We start from the raw sequence: 26245 nt of genomic DNA, 5'->3' as shown, positions 1-26245 counted from the left end.
AATTCAGTCAGCGTGCAGTGAAAGCTATAACTACTTTTGGAGCAAACCAGTGCTCTCGAATCAAATCCTGATGTCAACAGCAGATGAGAGTTGTGTTCATAACATTGCTAACTTAACTAGTTAACATACTGAGAAAAAAGTTATATTAAGTGACTAGCTTAGCAATGTTTGGTGGTCAATGAGACAGAGAGCTAGCTAGTAGCTAACCAACTGAACTTGCAAACATTATAACAAAAGTATAATTTCTGATTTAAAAAAAATACTCAAACAGGCTCTGCATTTCAGCAATCACAGTAGCAAGTCGTCCTGGTGCACAGTTTAATTATTTAGCCTTTGAAACTTTTTTTGTTGCCATTGCACTCACTGGCTTTCATGCGATATAAACGTGAGCTTGTCCAAGGTGTCAGATTTCATTGGTTGCCCAAAATTATGGGGAAGAGCTACATTTTCATTGAATAATGTGATCATAAAAATAGTTTCTTTGCTTTGTTCTGATTGACCAACCTACCGTTTATTTCTGTATTTATCAAGTGGCATGAAATAAAACTGGTGGAAATTGGATGTACTGTTTATCCAGTAGATGGGGCTGTTTGGTTTGTTGTGGAGTTTTAGATCATGTTGACCTGTTTACACCTGTCTCTTCCCAGGGTGGTACCAGCTGCTAAGTACAGTTCATGAGCATATCCACTGCCTATACAAGCTGTCCGATGCTGTGTCTATGCTAGACATGCTGCTGTCACTAGCCAATGCATGCACCATCTCAGACTGTTAAGTCAAGCAGGAAAGTGAATAAATGTAATCAAAAAAACATTTTTCACCCAACATTTCTGCAATAGAACATAAAAACAGTTGTTCAAATTCATAGACACGCTAACCATATGATCCAGTCAGATTCAAGCTATCCCTGGAGTTGGTTGACCTCAGTCTAGTCAGTATCTGAAGAAACAACCACCCACTCATCCTTCTCACATAGCAGCCAGTCAATGCAGCATAATTGAATACAGTGCGTCAGCAGCAGCGCCCTCTCTTCTCCTCTCTGATTGACAAAGAGGCTGCTGTGCTCTGCTGTCTATGTAACATTGGTTGACCTGTCAGCTTCAGTTGTCTGGGCAGCAGCCCCAATAGCAATGTGGTTGACAACCACTGGTCCCCCCAGCTGTCTGAAAGGATCTCTGTAGAGACACGTGCTGACTTCCCGGCCTTCTCCGTCTCATTCATCTCACTTTCAGATGACCCGAGTTACGTAACCGTTACTGTATTTGACCAGACCAATCTCTCTGCATTACACGACAACTGTAGATGTCTGTTTTGACTGCATGTACTGTACGCTAGTAGTGTTTGGAATTCACATTAAATTAGTAATAAAATAGCAAACGCAACTGAATTTCATTCACAGCAATTCAACCCAGATGTATTTTTAATTGACCAACAATGTAATTATCAATTATCAAAGTGTTCTTCCTGAAGTTATCCTGCTCTGTGCCTGCAACACGTACTTAGTTCACAGACACACTGGCCATCAAGCAGGGTCGTTACCCCATTCTGGATCGTATCACTGGCCAGCAGCCCATGTCCAACAACAGCTACATCTCTGAGGGCAGCAACATTGTCATCATCGCTGGGCTCAACATGAGCGGCAAGTCCACCTACCTCAAACAGGTGGTGCTGTGCCAGATCATGGCTCAGATAGGTAGGTGGAGAAACCACACACTTCATTCAAAATGGAATGTTGTTTTATAGTACCTGAATTAACTTAATTTTCAGTGTGCCAGTGTTGTAACCATTCAACAGGCTTACTCACAGGTTATTTATATAATGAGTCTGATTTGTCCTAGGCTCTTTTGTGCCTACTTCCGCATTGCTGAACAGATTTTCACCAGAATCGGGGTGGATGACAACTTTAAGACAAACTCCTCAACCTTCATGGTGGAAATGAAGGTGGTACATTTTCAATACATACTGGCCTTTCTGATGCAGTGATATGGTATGGACTTTTAAAATCTTGGCAAAATAGTTTTGTTTCATTTTGTCTGGGTATTCCCAAGGTCTCTTATATAATCCATAATGTGAAGTGACAAATCTCTCATCATAGACGCGCTTGGGCGTAGCACCAGTGCTGAGTGGGGCGTAGTCATATGTCACTCTATCTGCAAGTTCCTCATTAGCCTCAGGGTAGGTACACTGTCCAACCAGCACAGTGCCTCTGTCTGAAACAATAGATGATTAATTGGATTGTTGTGTATGAATCATAGAAGCCTTAATTTTCTTTGACTTCCTGTTTACTTGCATTGCTCAGATCAAACTATCATCAGTTAAATGTGTACTCCGCTCTGTTTCCCTGGTGGTCTCAGGTGTTCACTCTGTTTGCCACACACTTCCTGGAGCTACAGTATGTGAGCTGGAGACATTGTACCCCAATGTGGAAAACCAGCACATGGAGGTTCAGCACACCTGCACTGGCAACACGTGTACAGAGAGTGTTGTCTACACTTTCCTGCTGAGCCATGGAAGCTCATATTTCCTAGGGTAAGGAAATATGATTGAACATTCTTAAAGGGGAGCTGAACTTCCTGATTTACCCTCGCTTGCAATTCTCCTCATTAGGAAATGCGACTGAGAACAAGATTTGGGTTTGGAGGCAGGCTTTGACGTGGGTGTCTCATGTGTGTTTGAATGTGGAAAGCGTTTGTACTTTAACTTTGCCAAATACTACACAGTTAGTCACTCACCCTTCTAGAAAACGTGAAACAGCCTAATCAGATCTTGTCTGGAAGTTTCCTAGACTAGCTAGCCAACTTCTTTCGCCAATTAGTTTCAGCCAGCTGTGTGCAACAGTAGAAAAGTTGGCTATCCAATCTGTGGGGCTAGTTAAGGACGGTCAATAAATTACACAATGTAAATTAGACAATATTTTCATGTTGCACACCTTTTAGTTGTCTCATTAAATGCTTTCAACATCATATTCATTTATGTAATTTATAGTTGGTCATTTGGTGCTATTGACATTTAAATATACATTGTGTAATTTACTGAGGTCCCCAACTAGCCCCTTAGGCTTAGGGGATATTGAATGTCAAACCAAATTGGACATGGGCATTACAATTGGGTCTAATTTTTGATTACTTAGGTGCTGCCAGCTGTGGGCAGGATTTAAATAAGCCTAACCCAAGTAAAACTGTTATGGTGCCCGTTACTCTGTGACATACCATTTCCCCCCCCTAATTATCTCACAAATCTCAGGTTTGGATTAGATACTTTTACCAAAATTATCCTATTAAACACTAAGTCAATTTTAACTTGACTCATTGATGCCACAAAGGCAGTTTTCAAAAGGATAAGATGCTTATTACGTAAGGTTACTCTTTAACATTGTCCAATCATTAACATAAATAGTAAAAGGTTTACTGTAATGTTTAACTTGCAGGTCTGAGGGCTGCAGAGATGATTGCTCTGCCTACAACCAAAATCCAAGAAGGATTCCCAGTAGGCTATTTCTTCTTGTTATTTAGATCAAATGTACCTTCCATCTTATTCTGTGGTCCCTGCTGGTCTGTCAACCTGTGGTCTTCCTCCTCTGTATCACCTGGCCACCCGGCTCCTGTAAACATCCAGGGACTCCATACTGGACCTTGACAGCCTGTGAATCTATCTAAAGGGCCCGAAAAGACACTATGAAACAGAAGAACATGTGTCCATGGAGACAGAGGATGTCAGGTTGGGATGGGTCGATGGAGGTGAGAGGAATTGAAGAAGCTTGTGGATTTAAATTATGCTGTTCGCTACAAAAAAGGTTAAATAAAAATATCCTATATGATATTAAATTACAAGTTGTTAGGTGTAATATTTTCAATGTTTCTGTCATTTTAATAAAGAGTTCATTATTAATGTGACATTAAGTGGGACAAGGGACAGAGTCCCAAATGTAAACCGCCATGTAGGTTTAAAACCCCTAGAGCTAGCATGGAAACCCGACATAGTATTTAATTCTACGTCGGGCATTTGGGTCAGGAAAGTTTCCTCTCATGACCACTACAAGCCAGTATGTTGAATAAAATTGTATTTGAACTTACTTTACCGGTTGTCCATGTGGTTTTTGCAAGTAGGAATGTGTAAGAATAATTACAACTATTCAAAGTTCTGGTGGTAATACATTCAGATTTCTATCACCTCAAGCATCACAAGATAAATACTTGCCGAGCTCGTGCATGTGTTTACATGGTTCTTGGCATTCTTATGGTGATAGAAATCCGAATGCACTACCAGTGCTTTGAAAAGTTTGTAATTATGCTTTCTGGTGGATATTGTCCCACATTCCTACCCGCAAATAGACCAACCGGCAAATTAATTTAAAATATAATTTAACACTTGAGGTCTTGAGGAAACTTTCATAATCACTAATTTATGCCCGACATAGAATTAATTAAATTCAATGTCGGGTTTCCAGGCTACCCTGGTGCACCCGGGGAGGTTGTAGTCTAATCGGGTGCATAGAGCAAGAGGCCATGCCTTCTCCACATCCTCTTATCCAGTCCCATCCCTTCATTGAATCATACGCTATGTGCTGAGACAGACCGACCCGCCCCCGTGAAACCGAAACACAAGATACGGGCTTGGGTTGGAGCTGCTCCGGGGAACTCGCCATTTCATTTCAACATTTAGGGAACTTTGGCACTAAGATACAGGTATGTGCATTACATTTCCTCCTACAACATGTGTTCTTTTTAAACCGATCTCGTCATTCAAGGCCTGTTATCTGGGCCTGGCACTGCCTGAAAATGGGGACGCGAGAGTGGGTCAGAGATTTCAGAATAGAGGGGGCGCTAGGTCACTTTATAGGCGAGGCCTTTTGTTAGGATTGGCTTCTCAGGTGCTGTACACTGGGTTGGGTTTCAGAATAAAGCCAACATTAGCTGTGATTTTCTTAAAGGTTATTTGTAAAATAAAGTATGTGTAGTTTGGACTAGAGCATTTCACCTATTTAAAATATAGAATAACGTTCGCTGTGTCCGTGCATCTCGAGAGAGACGTCTTGTCAGTGAGTGACGAGCCTTTCCGCAAATGTCACGATTCGTAGTTGGCAAGTTAACTAGCTTTTCTTCTACAACCCAGCTAACTAGATAAACGCCCAGACCCCCCCCCCCCCCCCCAAAAAAAAAATTGGCCTACCCCTTTCGTGCCTATAGCTAATATGAGGTAGGCGTCACTGGAAACCCGGAGTGGTTAGCTATAACTAGCCACCAACATGTGCGCCCCTTGTCAAATAATGACATTAGCACGGCTTTGTAGCTAGCAGGTTCGTAGCCATCGCGTCAGTATATCTTAACCAGGATAATTTCGCTGTCGTGTCCAACTCAGATGTACGTTGCTAGCCAAGTTAACGTTAGTTATATAATACATTCGCATTATGATTAGCTAGTCTAGTGTCACTAGTAGTGATTAACGTTAGCTAATAGAGCAATATCTAACCACAGTGCTGCACACTAGCTTACTTAGCTAAGTTACGTGCAAGGCCATGACATGTTAGCATAGACTGAACATGATCGTCTTGAAACGGAACTGATCAGCCTAAAACTAGGCAATACCAGAGTTGTGCTTAGAACACATGCTACTAGCCTGTACTTAAAACATGCTACAAACATCCCTTGTAGGCAATTTTTAGGTGTAAAGAAATGACTACTTTATCTGTAGAATAGTTTCATTTAGCTAGCTGTTGCGATTGAAGAATGAGTGATCCTTGAGGTATGCGGTTAACTACAGGTATTTTGAAAATGCTCTGCATGTCATAACATTTTTACTGTGTTAGCTAAATCCCCCAAGTGCGGTGTAATTTTAGACAGTGACTTTATGACAGGGGCCATCTACAAAATGTAGTGCATAATATTTAGGAAATGCTCACCTTATGTTGCAGCCATTAAGAATTTATACAGTAGACTATATACTTCCATATTTCCACCAGTCCTGCCTGCATCACTGACCAAGATGCTGTTTGTATTGTATACAGCACATTCATAGAACCACGTCATCACCCCATTTCACCTTTGAGTGAGGCCTTCTCTTCCTATGTAAAAATGGGGAGATGCACAAAATTCTCCCCTCCCACTCCCCCAGTATGTCATCTCAATTTTTCATAAGCAGAGACCATTAAAGAGAATAGATAATTTAAACGATTTACAGATTGAGGCATTTAGGACCAACTGCCTTTACCACTCCCCTGCACTTTCGAAGAGGCCAGTGCAAGTATTTGACCTGCTCCTTTTTAAGTCATTGAGTAGAGAAATTGTCACTGGTTAGCCTACTCACAGGTCATTTTCCTTACATCAGTAGTGATTGGTCAGTTAGGACAGTGTGCATGGAAACCTCTAGTGAGTCTTATTCCAGATATGGCTTGAGGGGGTAGTTCTATTTGTGTGCTCCCACAGGGCTGGCTGCTGAGATACCTTATCAGCCTCTGGCTCCAGAAAGGAGTATTGTGGGATACTGAACTCACCCACGCTAGAGTAAACCTCATGGCTTAATCTGGATACTGAGGGATGTAATGGCTGGTTCTAATCAATGTCACAGTCTCCCGTGCGGTTACATGATCACCAATGTGGTTATTGTGGAGAGTCGGATGAATATAATTTAGATTAAAATGTTTACATGCTTTGCAAGAACAATTTCCCCAATCCTGTTTACATGGACATCTGAAATATGCAGAAAACCAGCAATCAAAATGAACGTTCTACCTCAGCGAACATATTTTTTGCAAAACATTTGAGTACAGACATCTAAAGTTTGAAAACCTCTAAGACTCATGCGTTCCCCTGTTCCAGACACACTAAAAAGAGAGGCCTGCCTGGCTGGTGCAGATCAAATACACTGCCGATAAGGTTTTTACATGTTCTAATAATTAGAAAGTTTGCTCAGAAAACCAGGTTATAATTGGTGTATGCTTACTTCAATTTAGATCCCACACAGATTTAAGATAAGCATAGTAAAGTGACTATTGCATAATCTGCCTACTGCCATGAGTTTTATCAAATGATTACTGTGCATGTATACAGTATCTGTTGGGTTTATTTGGAAGTTGTATATTATGCTCGTTTGAGAATATAGGCCCTAGAGGACCAATACTGTATTTTGATGGATCCCCATTAGCTGTCAAGGCAGCAGCGACTCTTCCTGGGGTCCAGCAACATAAGATCGTTAGAGTTCAAATACGTGACACTTCATAACACCTTAGCCAACAGTGTAATACCTCAGGCCACCACACATCTACAATACAAAATCCATGGGGCGGCAGGGTAGCCTAGTGGTTAAAGCGTTGGACTAGTAACCGGAAGGTTGCAAGTTCAAATCCCCAAGCTGACATGGTACAAATCTGTCGTTCTGCCCCTGAACAGGCAGTTAACCCACTGTTCCTAGGCAGTCATTGAAAATAAGAATTTGTTCTTAACTGACTTGCCTAGTTAAAGGTTAAATTTTTTTTTTATGTATACACGTCTTGTATAGCCTTGTCCCTTCAGTCCCTGCTGTGCCATAAGTTGTATTTTTTAAATTTGATTCTACTACTTCATCAGTTGCCTGATTTAGACGAGAGTTCCATGTAGTACTGTGCGCCTCCCATAGGCTATTCTTAATTTGGGAATTGTGAAGAGACCTTTGGGATGTCTTGTGGGGAATGCATGGGTGTCTGAGCTGTGTGCTCGTGGATTAAAGGACACCCCGGTGCATTCAGCATGTCAACACTTCTTACAAAAACAAGTAATGATTAAGTCACTCTCCTCCACTTTGAGCCATGAGAGATTTACATGCATGTTATTAATGTTAGCTCTGTGTACATTTAAAAGCCAGCCATGCTGCCCTGTTCTGAGCCAGTTGTAATTTGAGGTTCCTCTGTGGCACCTGACCACCTGATTGAACAGTATTCCAGGTGGAACAAAACTAGAGCCTGTAGGACCTGTGTTTTTAGAAAGGCAGAGCAGTGGACAGACTTCCCCATCTTAGCTATTGTTGAATCAACATGTTATGACCAGGACAGTTAACAATCCAGGGATACACAAAGCAGTTTGTCACCACGTTATTTATTACAAGATTTAGTGAATGTCCCAAATACAATGCTTTTAGTCCTAAATACCTTTATTTAAACAGGTAGGCCAGTTGAGAACAAGTTCTCATTTACAACTGCGACCTGGCCAAGATAAAGCAAAGTATTGTGACAAAGACAGTTACACATGGGATAAACAAACATACAGTCAATAACAATAGAAAAATCTATGTACAGTGTGCAAATGTAAGATTAGGGAGGTAAGGCAATAAATAGGCCATAGTGGCAAAAAAATATACAATTTAGCATTAACACTGGAGTGAGATGTGCAAGTAGATACTGTGGTGCAAAAGAAAATGGATGAGGTAGTTGGGTAGGCTATTTACCGGTGCAGTAATCGGTAAGCTGCTCTGACAGCTGATTCTTAAAGTTAGTGAGAAGTCTCCAGTGATTTTTGCAATTCGTTCCAGTCATTGGCAGCAGAGAACTGGAAGGAAAGGCAGGCAAAGGAGGAATAGGCTTTGGGGGTGACCAGTGAAATATACCTGCTGAAGCGTGTGCTTTGCTATGGTGACCAGTGAGCTGAGATAACGTTCTACATTTCTGGAAAGGTGGATTTAAAAAATAAAGTAGAAGCCCGGAACTGTTTGGGCACAGACCTGGTTAGTTTGACAGTACAATGCAGGCCATCTCTGCAGTAGATTGCAACTCCGCCCGCTTTGGCAGTTCTAGCTTGATTGAAAATGTTGTAGTTGGGAGTGGACATTTCAGAATTTTGTGGCCTTCATAAGCCAGGATTCAGACATGGCTAGGACATCAGGGTTGGTGGTGTGCTAAAGCTGTGAATAAAATAAACTTAGGGAGGAGGCTTTGATGTTAACATGCATGAAACCAAGGCTTTTACTGTTACAGAAGTCAACAAATGAGAGCACCTGGGGAGTAGGTGTAGTACTGGGGGCTACAGGGCCTGGGTTAACCTCTACATCACCAGAGGAAGAGTATGATAAGGGTACGGCTAAAGGCTATAAGAACTGTACGTTGGGAACAGAATGAAAGGAGCAGATTAGATTCAGGGCATAATGTACAGACAAGGGTATGGTTAGGATGAGTACAGTGGAGGTTAACCTAGGCATTGAGTGACGTGAGGTTGCATCTCTGGAGGCACGAGTTAAGCCAGGTGAGGTCTCCGCATTTGGTGGGGCGGGTTGGACAAAAGAGCCGTCTAAGGCATGTTGAGCGGGACTGGGGGCTCTGCATTGAAATAAAACAAGAACTAACCGAAACAGCAGTAGACAAGGCATATTGACAGAGGCATAAAGCTATCACGGGTGTTGATCAGGAGAGCGAAGACAACGGGTAAATGGCAATGAATGAGTCAGTTAGGTACATACAGGACCGAGTTGAGGCTGTGGCCGACCAACAAAATGAGGTGCCGTGTTAGTGAACAGTCTAGCAGGCATCAGCTGTGTAGCGGAGTGATCATAGGGTTCAATGAGCAGCAATAGGTGAGTCAGGGAGCCGTTCAGTAGTCGCTACTACTCTCGGTGAGCAGGAGACACGGCGTTCAGAAAGCTAGCGGGCCAGGGCTAGCAGATGGGTCTTCAGCAATATCGCAACAGAAAAGCCTGTTGAAACCACATTGACGTTTACGTCGGCAGACCAGTCGTGATGGATCGGCGGGGCTCTGTGTCGACAATAGAGTCCAGGCCAATTGGCAAAAGTAGGTTTGTAGCCCAAGAATTAGCTGGTAAACTTTGTCAGCTAGCTGGGAGATGAGGCTAGCCCAAGGCTAACTGGTGCTTGCTTCGGGACAGAGGCACTAGCCAACAATAGCCACTCTTTTGCAGCTAACTAGCTGCAATGATCCGGTGTAATGGTCCAGAGCTTGCGGCAGTAATCCTGTGATGTGGTAGAGAAAAGAAGTCTGATATGCTCTGGGTTGATATCGCGCTTTGCAGACTGGCGGGTATTGACCGAGTTAGTTACACCAGCGTTTCTACCGAATGTCATTGTCGGTGAGGTGTGGACATTTTGCAGGTGAAAGATTGTTCATTTGCACAATTTTGTTGCATACTTTTCTGAAGGAAGAGCTGCATGTGTACACTGAGCAGAGGGGAGGTGAAAAACGCTAATAGGAAGAACGGGGGGAAAATTGATATCTGTACAAATGTAACAGAATAACTTTACGTCCGTCCCCTCGCCCATACTCGGGCGCGAACCAGGGACCTTCTGCACACATCAACAACAGTCACCCTCGAAGCATCGTTACCCATCGCTCCACAAAAGCCGCGGCCCTTGCAGAGCAAGGGGAACTACTACTTCAAGGTCTCAGAGCAAGTGACGTAACCGATTGAAACGCTATTTAGCGCACACCGCTAACTAAGCTAGCCATTTCACATCCGTTACACTCACCCCCCTTTTGACCTTCCTCCTTTTTCCGCAGCAACCAGTAATCCGGGTCAACAGCATCAATGTAACAGTATAATTTTAAACCGTCCCCTCGCCCATACCCGGGCGCAAACCAGGGACCTTCTGCACACATCAACAACAGTCACCCACGAAGCATCGTTACCCATCGCTCCACAAAAGCCGCGGCCCTTGCAGAGCAAGGGGAACTACTACTTCAAGGTCTCAGAGCAAGTGACGTAACCGATTGAAACGCTATTTAGCGCACACCGCTAATTAAGCTAGCCGTTTCACATCCGTTACACAAACTCATCCAGAGCTCCCCGACTTCTGGCAGAAAGACATACGATATGATGGAAAACATGAAGTTACACTTGTAGGAAATTCACGTGCACCGCACAGAGACTCGCAGATATAGAACGCTATGGACTCAGTCTCCCGTTGTGCTATTTACAAATGTGACTGGTCAACTTCATAATGTCATGTGACGGTGAAATAAAGAATACAATCTCCTAATGTATTTCACAAGTTGACTGCAGGAATTAACTAAAAGTAGCTACAAAACATGTATTGAAAAACCTCATACTCTGTACAAATAGTTAATGTTTTATGAGCTGAAATAAGATCCCAGAAATGTTCCATATGCAAAGCTTCTCAAATTGTGTGCACATGTTTACATCCCTGTTAATGAGCACCTCTCCTTTGCTAAGATAATCCATCCACTTGACAGGTGTGACATATCAAGAAGCTGATGAAACAGCATGATCATTACACAGGGCGCCTTGTGCTGGGGACAATAAAAGGTCAGTTGTCACACAACACCACAGGTGTCTCAGAGGGAGCATGCAATCAGCATACTGACTGCAGAAATGCCCACCAGAGCTGTTGCCAGAATTGAATGTTCATTTCTCTACCATAAGCTGTCCCACAGCCCTCACAACCTCAGACCACGTGTATGGTGTTGTGTGGGCGAGCAGTTTATCCGCCGTCATCACCTCATGTTTCAGCATGGTAATGCAAGGATCTGTACACAATTCCTGCAAGCTGAAAAATTCCCAGTTCCTGCATACTCACCATACATGTCACCCATATTTGGGATGCTCTGGATCAACGTGTGCCAGTTCCCACCAATAACCAGCAACATTTCAGACTACAATCAACAGCCTAATGAAATATTCAAAGGAGATGTGTGGCACTCCATCAGGCAAATGGTCACACCAGATACTGACTTTCTGATCCACGGCACTTTTTTTTATTAACTTCTTGACGCACCCATCCCTTTATCGGGTTAATTTATCAACACCCGCTGAATTCAAATTAAATTACTAAAAATACTTCATTTTCATGAAATCACAAGTGCAATATAGCAAAACACAGCGTAGCTCATTGTTAATCCACCTGGCGTGTCAGATTTTAATACAGAATTTTGGCGAAAGCATAAGCTTTTAAGTAAGAACATCTCTCTCAGTAGACAAAATATTAAACACTAGCAGCCAAATAGATTGGTCACGAATGTCAAATGCAATAGATTAAATCGCTTACCTTTGATCTTCAGATGTTTGCACTCACGAGACTCCCAGTTACACAAATTCCTTTTGTTCCATAAAGATTATTTTTATATCCAAAATACCTCCATTTGTTTTGCGTGTTATATTCAGAAATCCACAGGCTCGAGCGGTCACGACATCGCTGACAAATTCCAAAAAGTATCCGTAATGTCCACAGAAACATGTCAAACGCTTTTATAATCAATCCTCAGGTTTTTAAAATATATAATCGATAATATATCAACCGGGACTGTCACTTTTTCAATAGGAGAGGGAGAGACAATGGCTGCCCCACTCTGTGGCGCAAGCGAAACTCTGCGAACACCTAGCTATCCACTGACGCGATATCTTTCTCACTCATTTTTCAAAATAAAAGCCTGAAACTATGTCTAAAAACTAACACCTTGAGGAAGCCATAGGAAAAGGAATCAGATATCAGATTGATATCCCTTTAAAAAATGGAGGCAAGGCATCCAATGGAACAAAGCTTTCAGGAGAAACAGCACTTCCTGGTTTGATTTTCCTCAGGTTTTCACCTGCAATATCAGTTCTGTTATACTCAGACAATATTTTGACAGTTTGGGAAACTTTAGTTTTCTATTCTAAATCTGACAATTATGCATTTTCTAGTTTCTGGGCCTGAGAAATAGGCAGTTTCAAATTGGTACGTTTTTTAGCCAAAAACAAAAATCCCGCCCCCTACACTCAAGTTAAAGGTATCTGTGACCAACAGATGCGTGTCTGTTTAACCAGTCATGTGAAATCCATAGATGAGGTTATAAGGAATTTATTTCAATTCACTTATTTCCTTACATGAATTGTAATATTTGAAATGGTTGCATTTATATTCAGTAAATAGTTGACTTTGTCTAATGAAAAGGTATGAACTATTCTGTGTCTTTTTCCAAATACCCTGGTATACCGCCCAAGCCTAGTTACTAAACATAGATGGTACTAACAAATGACAAGCTACAGGTCAGGTGTAGTGCCCTGAAAGGTTGGTTCGCCACGTTGACAATTTATCATGGGGGTTCCTGAGGCCTGTCCCTGCCAAAACAGGAGCTCCGGGGAATGGTCCAAGAGAGCTTTGTCTTCAGGCTCATTTCCATGCTAGGATATGGCTCCTGCTGCAATGGGAAATGTTTGCACCCTCCAGTCTGAGGCATAGTCAGGGCAGAAAGCAATCAGGCAGGTATGATGCAACTCACCCACCGCAATCCTGTCCACACTGCCTAGTGTTTTATTCTGCTTAAGAGGTCTTAACTTTCACATCTCCAAATTGTCCCAACTAGTGTTTTCTGCTCTTGCAGGACAAGACTGAAATAACTGAGGGTGGGTGCTCTGGTTTGGTGCTGAGAGTTAACACACAAGACAGTGCCAGAACTGAGAAATAAAGTATAACAAAACATGCTAATCAAAAAAGGCCATTGTCAAGATCTATAGAACTCAGAATATAAGAAAAGGAAGTAGTCTAAGTAAAGTGTCACTCTGATTGACAATAAACCGACAAAGTTTGTTGTACATGTTAAAAATAATAATAAAATAAAAAACACCTTCAGCACCCAGTACACACAACAAAGGACTTAAGCCACCACAAACAATGAGGTGGAAAAAAAAGCTGCTTATATAAGTGAGGAAGAGAGAGGAATGCTGATTATCAGAGTGAGTTCAGGTGTGGTGAGTTGTTAGGAGAAGGGGTGTGTCCAGAGGGTAATTATGGAATTGGTGAGGTGGCATACTCCTTCAGGGGTTTGACGTTAATATATAGAACTCTTAAATATTGGCATGAATTCACCTTTAACCACAACAACCACGCAAAATGTAGCTCATGGGCAAATCCATGGTAATGGAGACTCAGATTTTTCACTTTAAAATCTATACCAAACAAAAGCCATTGATTTCAAAGTTTAACAATCCATTGAACTCTATGCCCAAGGACTACTTAACAATTTCCACAGAATTTTACAAAAACACAAGAACTGTGCAGATAAAATGTTGTTACTGTAAACATTGTTTGTTTTCTTTCTGTGTAAATTGTCAAGTAGTCATTGTGCATAGAGTTGTATTGTTTGTTAAACTTTGAAATCAATGTTTTTGTTGTTATGTTTGGTCTAATGGTCTAATGTTGTTATGATCTAATGTTGTTATGATCTAATGGTCATTCTAAGTGAAAGATCTGAGTCTCCACGGTAAATCTGTTACTGTGGAATTGCCCCCATATGCATTCGTGCTCTGTGAGAACTCACTTGAATACAATTTATTTCTAATTGGAGAAGTTTTGTCATTGGAAATGGTCTGAAGCAATCTCTGAGAATGAGGAACAAGTGAATGATAAGTTAGCCTTACATGATGACAGTTGTTGGATATATATCTATCTGGCTGCTTGCTGGACTATGTGTGTGTTTGTTTGTGCATGAGTCGGTGTGTGTGTGTGTCAGGTGTGAAATAATGGGAGAGGTTTTACAGGCCTAGGTGAAACTGACTGTTGCACCTCAAGCCCATCAGGCCCAGAGAAGCACTGCAGCGGGAAGTTATTCTTAATGTATTATCATGGGTAATCTGCTTAATCCAAATTAGGGCCTAACTAAGAGGCCCAGCATATGAGATGTGCTAGCTAGACAGAGGGGGCTGAGTCCTGTGCTATTGCTGACACCAATCTGAATCCAGAGCAAGCGGGTATTGTCCTGTCAGCCACGGTTGGCGCAACTGTTTGTATTGTTGACAACAATAGTACACTTCAAACTAGACCATGCCCTAGGGCTGAAATGTTTTAATTTCCACTCTGTGTACAAATAAAGTGATGCCTGACTAAGTAAAACAATCTCTGTTCAGGTGGTTGTTGGACAGGCATTTTTTTCTACTAATGTTTTTTGGCAATGTAATGATCCTCGTGGTGAGTTTTACCACTATATTGTCTTCCACTGTTGTGGTTTCTTGAAACTAATAGAGCCTACTATGTTTGCATTGATACTATGGTCTCCTTCCTCATCTCTTTTTCTACCACAGACTACCATATCCTGTTTTAAAGGCACCTAAATCTTGTATCTTGCCCATTGACCTTTTGAATGGCAAACATACATTGCATTTGGAAAGTATTCAGACCCCTTCCCCTTTTCCAATTGTTTTTACGTTGCAGCCTTGTTCTAAAATGGATTAAAAATAAATAAAAAATCCTCACCAATCTACACACAATACCCCATAATGACAAAGTGAAATGTTTTTAGAAAGTTGTGCAAATGTACTAAAAATAAACAGATACCTTATTTACATAAGGATTCAGACCCTTTGCTGTGAGACTCGAAATTGAGCTCAGGTTCATCCTGTTCCCATTGATCATCCTTGAGATGTTTCTACAACTTGATTGGAGTCCACCTGTGGAAAATTCAATTGATTGGACATAATTTGGAAATACACACACCTGTCTATATAAGGTCTCACAGTTGGCAGTGCATCTCAGAGCAGCAAAAACCAAGCAATGAGGTTGACGGAATTGTCTGTAGAGCGCCGAGACAGGATTGTGTGGAGGCACAGATCTGGGGAAGGGTACCAAAAATTGTCTGCAGCATTGAAGGTCCCCAAGAACACAGTGGCCTCCATTCTTAAATGGAAGAAGTTTGTAACCACCCCGACTTCCTAGAGCTGGCCAAACTGAGCAATCGGGGGGAAAAGGCCCTTGGTCAGGGAGATGACCCGATGGTCACTCTGACAGAGCTTCAGAGTTCCTCTGTGGAGATGGGAGAACCTTTCAGAAGGACAAACATTTCTGCAGCACTCCACCACCAATGAGGCCTTTATGCTAGAGTGGCCAGACGGAAGCCACTCCTCAGTAAAATGCACATGAAAGCCTGCTAGGAGTTTGTCAAAATGCACCTAAAGGACTCTGACCATAATAAACAAGATTGAACTCTTTGGCCTGAATGCTAAGAGGAGGAAACCTGGCACCATTCCTACGGTGAAGCATTGTGGTGGCAACATCATGCTGTGGTTATATTTTTCTGCAGCAGTGTCTGGGAGACTAGTCACAATCAAGGGAAACATGAACAGAGGAAAGTATAGAAAGATCCTTGATGAAAATCTGCTCCAGAATGCTCAGGGCCTCATACTGGGACTAAGGTTCACCTTCCAACAGGAAAACAACCCTAAACACACAGCCACGACAATGCAGGAGTGTCTTCGGGACGAGTCTCAATGTCCTTGAGTGGCCCAGCCGGAGCCAGGACTTGAGCATCTCTGGAGAGCTCTGAGAACAACTCTGCAGCGACACTCCCCATCCAACCTGACAGAGCTTGAGAGGATCTGCAGAGAAGAATGAGAACTCCCCAAATACAGGTGTGCCAAGCTTGTAGCGTCATACCCAAGAAGACCCGAGGCTGTAGTCACTGCCAAGGATGCTTCAACAAAGTACTGAGTGAAGGGTCTGAATACAAATCAAAGTCAGAGAGGCTGCAACCTACATTGAGACCCAATCCCTTGCTACTTTAATAAATGGATCACAAGTTACTTTAAACAGTGGCAATTTGAAATAATCCTTACATATCTTACATTACTCATATCACATGTATACTACCGTTCAAAGGTTTGGGGTCACTTAGAAATGTCCTTGTTTTGGAAAGAAAAGTCCAGTGTTTGTGTTCTCCAGCCAATTATAATCTGTTCTTTTTATTGACCAGTCTGAGATATGGCTTTTTTTTTGCAACTCTGCCTATAAGGCCAGCATCCCGGAGTCGCCTCTTCACTGTTGACGTCGAGACTGGTGTTTTGCAGGTACTATTTAATGAAGCTGCCAGTTGAGGACTTGTGAGGCGTCTGTTTCTCAAACTAGACACTAATGTACTTGTCCTCTTGCTCAGTTGTGCACCGGGGCCTCCCACTCCTCTTTCTATTCTGGTTAGAGCCAGTTTGCGCTGTAATGTGAAGGGAGTAGTACACAGAGTTGTACGAGATCTACAGTTTCTTGGCAATTTCTTGCATGGAATAGCCTTCATTTCTCAGAACAATAATAGACTGATGAGTTTCAGAAGAAAGACCTTTTGCTTCTGGCCATTTTGAGCCTTTAATCAAACCCACAAACGCTGATGCTCCAGATACTCAACGAGTCTAAAGAAAGCCAGTTTTATTGCTTCTTTAATCAGAACAGTTTTCAGCTGTGCTAACATAATTGTGAAATGGTTTTCGAATGAACAATTAGCCTTTTAAAATAATAAATAGCTAACACAACATGCCATTAGAACACATGAGTGATGGCTGCTGATAATGGGCCTCTGTAAGCCTATGTAGATAATCCATTTAAAAAATCTGCTGTTTCCAGCTACAATAGTCATTTACAACATTAACAATGTCTACACTGTATTTCTGATCAATTTTATGTTATTTTAATGGACAAAAAATGTGCTTTCCTTTCAAAAACAAGGACATTTCCAAGTGACCCCAAACTTTTGACCGGTACTGTGTATATACTGTATTTTATACCATCTATTGCACCTTTCCTATGCCGCTTGGCCATCTCTCATCCATATACTTACATGTACATATTCTTATTCACCTCTTTAGATTTGTGTGTATTTGTTGGGGAATTGTTAGATATTACTGCTCTGTCGGAACTAGAAGCACAAGCATTTACATTTACATCTCACATTAACATCTGCTAACAATGTGTATGTGACCAATACAATTTGATTTGAGTAAAGGGTATGAAGGGTAAAAGCGTACTTTCGCTTTGGATAAATGGCTTACAATTTGATGTAAAAAAAAAAAAAAAATCTTTTTTTTCTGAAACATTTGCAAAAAAGTTTAAACCTGTTTTTGCTTTGACATTATTAGGTTGTGTGGGTGGGGGGGGATGGACGACAATTTAATCAATTTTAGAGGAAAGCTGTGACGTGACAAAATGTGGAAAAAGTCAAGGGATCTGAATACTTTCCGAATGCACAGTATAAATAAAATCCATGTCTCAATTGTCTCTAGGCTTAAATCTTTCTTTACCCGTCTCCTCCCCTTCATCTACACTGACCACATTACATGCACACCAACATCCCGTTATTATTCGGGATACTCAAGTATTCTGTTTTTGGGTTGACACATATCCCGAAAATGCTTTATCCCGGGTTATGAGAAACCCGGATAAGATGCCTGGGAAATGCTAATCTAAGACTGGATACTGTGCATGTAAACAACTTATCCTGTTTTACTGTCGTTTTTTGCAGTCTGCTCAGTTTTGCATATCATGGGTGATTTTATGTTTTCATTTTATTGTCAAACAAATTACTTCAAAAGGTAGACTATATGCTCAGTTCGATCCACCATAATTTTGCCTTCTATAATGGGTGGCAGGGTGGCCTAGTGGTTAGAGTGTTGGACTAGTAACCGGAAGGTTGCAAGTTCAGACCCCCGAGCTGACAAGGTACAAATCTGTCGTTCTGCACCTGAACAGGCAGTTAACCCACTGTTCATAGGCTGTCATTGAAAATAATAATTTGTTCTTAACTGACTTGCCTAGTTAAATAAAGTTAAAACAAAAATATATATATATTTTTTACTGCAGGACACTTTCATCACCTAATTTAGACATTTCTGCTTTGGTAGGCCATATTATAATTCACAACATTTGGTAGCCATATTATAATTCACAACATTTGGTAGCCATATTATAATTCACAACATTTGGTGGCCATATTATAATTCACAACATTTGGTAGCCATATTATAATTCACAACATTTGGTAGGCCATATTATAATTCACAACATTTGGTAGGCCATATTATAATTCACAACATTTGGTAGGCCATATTATAATTCACAACATTTGGTAGGCCATATTATAATTCACAACATTTGGTAGGCCATATTATAATTCACAACATTTGGTAGGCCATATTATAATTCACAACATTTGGTAGCCATATTATAATTCACAACATTTGGTAGCCATATTATAATTCACAACATTTGGTAGGCCATATTATAATTCACAACATTTGGTAGCCATATTATAATTCACAACATTTGGTAGCCATATTATAATTCACAACATTTGGTAGCCATATTATAATTCACAACATTTGGTAGGCCATATTATAATTCACAACATTTGGTAGCCATATTATAATTCACAACATTTGGTAGGCCATATTATAATTCACAACATTTGGTAGGCCATATTATAATTCACAACATTTGGTAGCCATATTATAATTCACAACATTTGGTAGCCATATTATAATTCACAACATTTGGTAGCCATATTATAATTCACAACATTTGGTAGCCATTTTATAATTCACAACATTTGGTAGCCATTTTATAATTCACAACATTTGGTAGCCATTTGTCAACAGTAGTTTGATACATGTAGCTTATTTTCTGCCACAACTTGTTACCTCAGAAGTCCAATTAGAGTAGTGCTCAACGGAATATTGTCTTTCATAACTAGATTACTCATGCATGCATTCTATCTAACGCTGGTAAAGTTGTCTGTTTTGTTTAGTGACCGGGGAGAAAACAGTGGAAAGATTAGTCCTGTGCAAAATGTCCAAATGTCATCAGCTTGACCGGTTTTAAGGAAATGAAAAGTCCACACGTTTCTGTTAAGACTTCGGTTTGTCTTGGGTGCATATTTTATGTGGTTGAAATACTATCTGCTTGCATAACACCAGTGTCAAAAGAACACATAACATAGCTTTCACATTTTCTCAAGAAATGCTGAAAGGAAGAAATCCTATTTCTCCACTCTTGTTCCCGAGACAAAATTAACATTTGTTGTATAATTTCACTGCAAGAAATGTATAATTCTGCAGGAGTTAATATTATTATAGGCCGACACTCAGTGTGCCTATTCTATTTAACCCATATACTTAAATTAGGAATATTCTGTTTATTCATGGCTACAAGGATACTCGTGAGTGGGATAAGACCTTAAGTGGGATATGAGCTACTATACGGAATACTGTGCATATGTAAACATGGTCACTGTTTGAATTGGATTTAACAAGGACATTAAGGGATCATAGCTTTCACCTGGTCCGTCTGTCATGGGAAGAGCAGAGCTGTGTTTGAATGCTCATACTAACTCTACTATTTGTGACGTAAATGTAGAATGCTTACTGGTCATAGTATGGATCTAGTTAGAATGCCAAACGTTCCGGGATGTCGTACTACATTCGCCAAAATACGAAGTATACAAGCAGTGGACACTATTTCCGTGATTTTAGGGCCCATAATACAATTGATCAGAAAATAAGTATTGCTTCACAACATTTTCAGATTTTTTTTGGGGGGGGGATTTTTATTAGGATCCCCATTAGCTTTTGGCTACTCTTCCTGGGGTCCACACAAAACATAATACAGAATGACATAATACTGAACATCAATAGACAAGACCAGCTCAGACAGAACTACATACATTGCAGAAAACGAACCGCATAGAATATCATTACAGCAGTATGTACCACCGGTATGTTAGCTAGCTGCCTACCGTTAGTTGGCTATTAATACATCGAACTTACCTGTATATTAACTATATGCTATCTAACTAACTAACCAACGTTTATTGACTTGATTATTCCCGTCATAATTAGCTTAGCTAAGTAGTATAGTCGTGCGTTAGCAATGGACATTCGGGTGCATAAATTCGCTCTGGCTATCTACTCCGATTTCAGCTCACTCTTATCGGAGTGTACCAGAGACCATAATAACTGATGAATCTACGAACGCTCAACACCTGTTGAATATGGTCGATGGTAGTAAACGTCGGCAAAAAAAAAGCATAATTAAATTGTTGCCAGCAGCACAGTCACCAATGCTCTGAATAACATGAAAACAGCTTAACCGACTGCTGCTTATTTGTTGTTCTTATCTCTTACTTTCTTTGTTGGTATTTTCTTAAAACTGCATTGTTGGTTAAGGGCTTGTAAGTAAGCATCTCCCTGTAAGGTCTACCAACACCTTTTGTATTCAGTGCATGTGACAAATGTATTTGATTTGTTAGAGTGAGGTGTTCTCTCATTTGTGTCTGGTAGTAGCAAACCAGTTAGCTTGGGTGATTGACTGCCGCTGTATGGTCAGAACGCTCCGATCAACCCTACTCCTCGGAGAGAGCGTTCAGTGTACGCTCTTGAGAGCGAAATGCTCTGCAGTAACAAACGGACAATCTGACAAAGCTTTGAATTTACTAATGCCCAGAGCACACTGAGCACTCTCTGGCACTCCGGATTGAATTTAAGAACGCACCCGAAGTCGTAAAATGTATAGCTAGTAATTTGTTATGCTAGCAAAAGGTTGCATAGCAACAGCATCAACTTCTGGTAGACAGGCGAGCACTAGTACACACAACTGAAAGGATACCGTTCTTTTACAATATACTAAAATTAACTAATAGTATGTAGTATATACTCATTAAGTATGTAGTATACAGTATGTTAGTATGGGTATTCAACACCGCTCAGGTGTTTCTAATGTTTTGTAATAATAATAATAATATATGCCATTTAGCACACTATTTATGTCCAGCATCCTGTGTAAATGCTAAGGGACATGCGTAGGCTTTACCTTGCTTGACAACGACATCTTGCTGTGTCTTGGGCCTGCCAGGAGAAGAGCATTTTCACCTCTCAACAGGCTGGTGCAAAACTGCAGCTGCAGCACTGGGACAATATTTACACGTTGGTGTATTTTTGCCCCTTGCAAAGCCTTCCTCTATTGAGTTTAGAGTGTCATGTCACCCTCGAGGTGCAATCCATCAGGGTGTCCATTTTGTTTCTTTCATCTAGCTAATACACACACTATGGACATGATAAAAGGTAGACAGATTAATTCAGTGCATATTGTTTCTCGTAAGTACATTGCTTGAAAGCGTTACCAACTTTAGTAGCTAGTCTACCATGTTTGTGTGTAAAGAAAGTGTTAGGCTGTAGGCTAGGACAGTGTACTCTACTAGTCTAATAGACCCTATCACAGAGATGAGAGGACTATGGGTGAGGGAAGACACAAAGGTGTTCTTCGTACATGCTAATTACCCCTCCCTCCCACCCACACACACACACACACACACACACACACACACACACACACACACACACACACACACACACACACACACACACACACACACACACACACACACACACACACACACACACACACACACACACACACACACACACACACACACACACACACACACACACACACACACATTCCCTCTGCACAGGGCTGTCTCCCTCTGACTGCAGATAACCTCCAGGAGTTGTCACATTTCTTACCAAAAATGTATGCAGTGTGGAAAAGTCATTAGCATTTTTGCTGTAGTATATCAAACCCATAACGTATTGAGGAAGTGTCAGCAGCAGCGCCAGCGTCCTCTTATTAGGGAGGCACTGGGAGAGGTGGAATGTGTTCTGGCACCACAGCTATTCGTGTCAGAATGATCTGGGATGTCTGGAAGCGCCTGTAGCTGTTCATCTTGTAAATCACGTTACCCCATTTCCCCTTTCACTGGGCTGCCCTGGCATGGATGGGGCTGTGCCAGTGTCTGACCGGCCTTGAAGTTTGGAATTGACCTAGTCCGTGTGAGAATCAACTCTTTCATCTAAAATATGTGGCAACGAAGAAGAGGTATAGGACATTTAGGAATGAACTGATCAGCTATTTTGCTATCCATTATTTGCAGCTATGACGCATTTGTTAAATGTCTTATGTTGACAGTTGGCTTATCATGTGCATGATACTCATGACTCATTCTTGCTCTGTCTCTTCAGAATGGCGCTGGACATCTATGACTCTCAGTACTTGGTAATCCTGGCCCCATCCCTGGTCATCGCCCTCATCTTCCTCTTCTTCTGGCTCTTCATGAAGGAGACCTCTTATGATGAGGTGCTAGCCAGGCAGAAACGAGATCTCAAGCTGCCACCCTCCAAACCAGACACTCGCAAGAAGAATGACAAGAAAAAGAGCAAGAAGAAGGAGAGCAGTAGCGGAGGAGGTGGTGGGGGAGGAGGAGAGTCAGAGGAAGACCTGCGGGACTTTGACATGGCTGACGCCGTGAGCAGCTCCACCGCTGAGGAGGAGGAGCCTACCCCTATGGCCCCGCCCACCCCGGTTCCTGTCCCTGTGGCAGCGCCAGCCGAGGCCCCTGTAGGGGTGAGGGAGAGGAAGAAGAAGGAGAAGAAAGCTGCCAAAGCTGCAGCTGTTCCCCCTGCCGAGGAACCTGAGGTGAACGGCTCTAAGCCAGCTGGCCGCAAAGCAGAGCCCCCTGCCCCAGTGGCTAAATCCAGTCCCCCCTCACCCCAGCTTGACCACCAGTCTCAGCCCCCATGCCAGGCCCAGCCCCCATGCCAGGCCCAGACCCCACCCCAGCCCTCTGGCAAGAAGAAGAAGGAGAAGAAGAAGCAGAAGACAGAGTCTGGTGAGTAGAAGGCCAGAGTGGCTTTAGTAGGATGAGGATGTGTGTTGTCCGGGGCACTTGCCTGCGTCTGCAAACGGGGCTAGCATCTTCCCTGAGGCCACTCATTAGTGTCTATCCTCCCGAATCAAATCTGATTATTTAAAGCACAGTATGAGTAGGGAGTGGGAGGGAGTTTGTTAAAATGGCCATAACCTCAAAATACCTTCTACACAAATGTGTCTATCATAGTGGCATCCTCGTCGTATCTCCTAAACCTAATTGTCCTCTTGTTCGTTCCTGTCTAGTGGAGGAAGAGATTAAGGTGGAGAAGGCTCCAGCTCCAGTCAAAAAGGAGGCTCCAGTGCTGGTGGAAACCAAAGCACAGGATGGTCCTGCCCCCCCAGACACCACCACAACCAGTGGCAAAAAAAGAAACTCTGCCAAGAAGCAGAAGACTGAGCATGGTAAGGATGATGAATACTTACTGTAGTGTAATCAAAGTCAGAGCAGGTTTAGAGACATTGTTTGACGCTGCTAGAAAAAAGCAGAATATATCTAAATCTGCCTTTTTTTGAAAATGAAATCCTTGGGCCAACAATATCTTGATTTATGTGTCTGGCAGCAAATATGATCATGTGCTTCTGTCTCCCCCAGCCCCAGTGGATGATGTCCAGGCTGACTCTGCGACTTCTGCCAACCACAATGATGACGCGCCCTCCAAGGGGAGTGGCAAGAAACAGAAGAACGAGGCCAACAAAGGTGCGAAACTTACACTCTAACATATAGCTGCTATACCATGTTTATACAATGGGTGTGTCTAATCCTGAATGCTGATTGGTTAAAACTTAATTCCAGCCAGTGTCTATTCCGCAAGTTACCACCGGCTAAATTTATGATGTTAAAATGGCTATTTACTCTGTTCCATCTGACTGCGCAATCCACTGTCTCATCAGCCCAACCAGGCAATTTATCAACCTGATCTCCATTATAAAAAGCATCTAGACATTATCTCACATTTCTTTGAGACTAACATCTAGTTTTCAACAGCAGAGATTTGTATAAACCTTGCTGTCTGTCTCTCCGACATTTGCAGCATCGTTTCAATAGTCAAATTCGATCTCCAGCCGTAATATTGTGAACGTGTCAGGAGTCGGGATGAGACAGACAGCCAGGCAGCTTTTCTCAGCCAGTCGGAATCATGAATCAGCTTCATTTTTATGGATATACAAATAACTATCAATGGAAAACAGGTCAAACGAAACAAGGTGCAGCCAGTTTGCTATCTTTCCAGCTTCAGTTGGAAGTGATTGTGTTAGCTGTGTTGTTGGCTGTCTCCTCTGAACAACGGTGTCCTGGCGAGAAAGCACATTTTCTATGCCAGGCGAAATTGTGCATAGCTCTTTTGTTATGGCTGTATCCAAATAAATGTCACTAGCAAACAGCTTAAACAAACGCAAATGCAGCTACTTTGCTGTTATTCTGGCTGCACTATTTGATGTGACTGTAAGTTAGCCATAGTTGGCTAGCTAGCAAGCAAAGTTTAAGAACGTTGCCAGCCTGTATGGCAATGGAGCATTTTGAATGAACGATTGGGTCGCGTCCATAGACAGAACAAAAAGGCTGAACGACTGGGTCGTGTCTCTAGCAACTCACAGGCTTCTCTGGCATTATAACTTAATTAAAGCTGAAATATGAACAGGGATATTTTATAAATGTATTTACACTGCACTCATTTATTCAACACATCAGCTACCATACAACACATAATATAATTCATCCTCTACCTGTATGTGTGTATATTTGTAGAGAATTCTGAGGTGAAGCTGAAGGAGCTGCTAGTGGGCCTGGGCAGTCTGGCCCTGTCACAGGCAGAGGCTGTGAGTGTGGTTACTGTGCTTAAAGAAAAGAACCCCTCTGCCCTGGACGCTTGGCAGAAGTCTGCAGTGAAGACTGACCCCTTATCCCTGGAGAGAGAGAGGCTCCTCACCACTCTGCAGGAGGAAGCCTCCATCGCCAAGGACAAGGTCCAGCAGCTCAGCAAGGTACAGCTGCACACACTCACAAGATAACCCTAAGATACCGGTACAATAATGCATATCCATTGACTACATCACTGGTTGACTACCCGTGGCTTGGTGACATTTCACTGCTGCTGTTTCTGCCCTTTCCTCTGTTAGGAGCTGCAGCACGAGAAGCAGAAGACTGTGAGAGCGGAGGCAGTTCTGAGGGACCAGCGTGGGGCAATGGAGAAGGAGCTGAATGTCGTGCAGGCTAAAGCCCAGGGAGAGCTTCAGGGCATGCAGATGAAGGTGAGCACCATCCACCACTGATACAACCTTTACCTTAACAGGCCAAACCTCAACTACCGTCACCCTTTTACTGTCATGCTTCATACTCAGACATCAGTCCTAAGGCAGTATACAGAGTACTGTTTCTGATGCTGTATGTTAGGTGGTTAGAGCAACAGGTAGCCTAGTAGTTAGAGTGTTGGGCCAGTAACCGAAAGGTTGCTAGATCAAATCCCCGAGCTGACAAGGTAAAAATCTGTCGTTCTGCCCCTGAACAATGCAGTTAACCCACTGTTCTTAGGCCGTCATTGTAAATAAGAATTTGTTCTTAACTGACTTGCCTAGTTAAGTTAAATTGACTCCCAGTGATTTGTACTGTGTAGTTCCAGAAGCTGAGGGAGCAGCTGGAGGGTCAGATCGCCAGGCTGCAGCAGGAGAATGGCATCCTGAGAGACGCAGTCAGCTCTGCCACCAACCAGATGGAGAGCAAGTGAGAGCCACTTCCCAGCCCTCCTAGTTTATAAAATGTTAAGGTCTTCGTTGTCCCCCACGTTCGTACGTTAGTCGCACACAATACCTCGGACAGCACTGGCTTAATTC

The 26245-nt window shown here is 42.2% G+C and overlaps 1 protein-coding gene across 2 annotated transcripts in view; it reads left to right on the top strand.

Annotated features, from left to right (window-relative positions):
- The first annotated feature begins 4512 nt into the window (after window positions 1–4512).
- Window positions 4513–26245, top strand: part of LOC124001106 (kinectin-like) — a 48386-nt gene continuing 26653 nt past the window's right edge. Inside the window, exons 1-7 of one of the 2 annotated variants that reach the window (XM_046307658.1) lie at window positions 4513–4682; window positions 22732–23378; window positions 23663–23821; window positions 24012–24116; window positions 25164–25399; window positions 25535–25666; window positions 26029–26135. In XM_046307658.1, coding sequence (XP_046163614.1) covers window positions 22733–23378; window positions 23663–23821; window positions 24012–24116; window positions 25164–25399; window positions 25535–25666; window positions 26029–26135 — 1385 coding nt within the window. In that variant the 5' untranslated portion in view covers window positions 4513–4682; window position 22732. The remainder of the gene's footprint in view (window positions 4683–22731; window positions 23379–23662; window positions 23822–24011; window positions 24117–25163; window positions 25400–25534; window positions 25667–26028; window positions 26136–26245) is intronic. The other variant, XM_046307659.1, reaches the window with a different exon arrangement.

Source organism: Oncorhynchus gorbuscha, linkage group LG17, assembly GCF_021184085.1.
Source record: "Oncorhynchus gorbuscha isolate QuinsamMale2020 ecotype Even-year linkage group LG17, OgorEven_v1.0, whole genome shotgun sequence".
Lineage (NCBI taxonomy): Eukaryota > Metazoa > Chordata > Actinopteri > Salmoniformes > Salmonidae > Oncorhynchus > Oncorhynchus gorbuscha.
The sequence above is the reverse complement of the archived record's forward strand: the minus strand, read 5'-3'. Positions and strand labels throughout refer to the sequence as shown.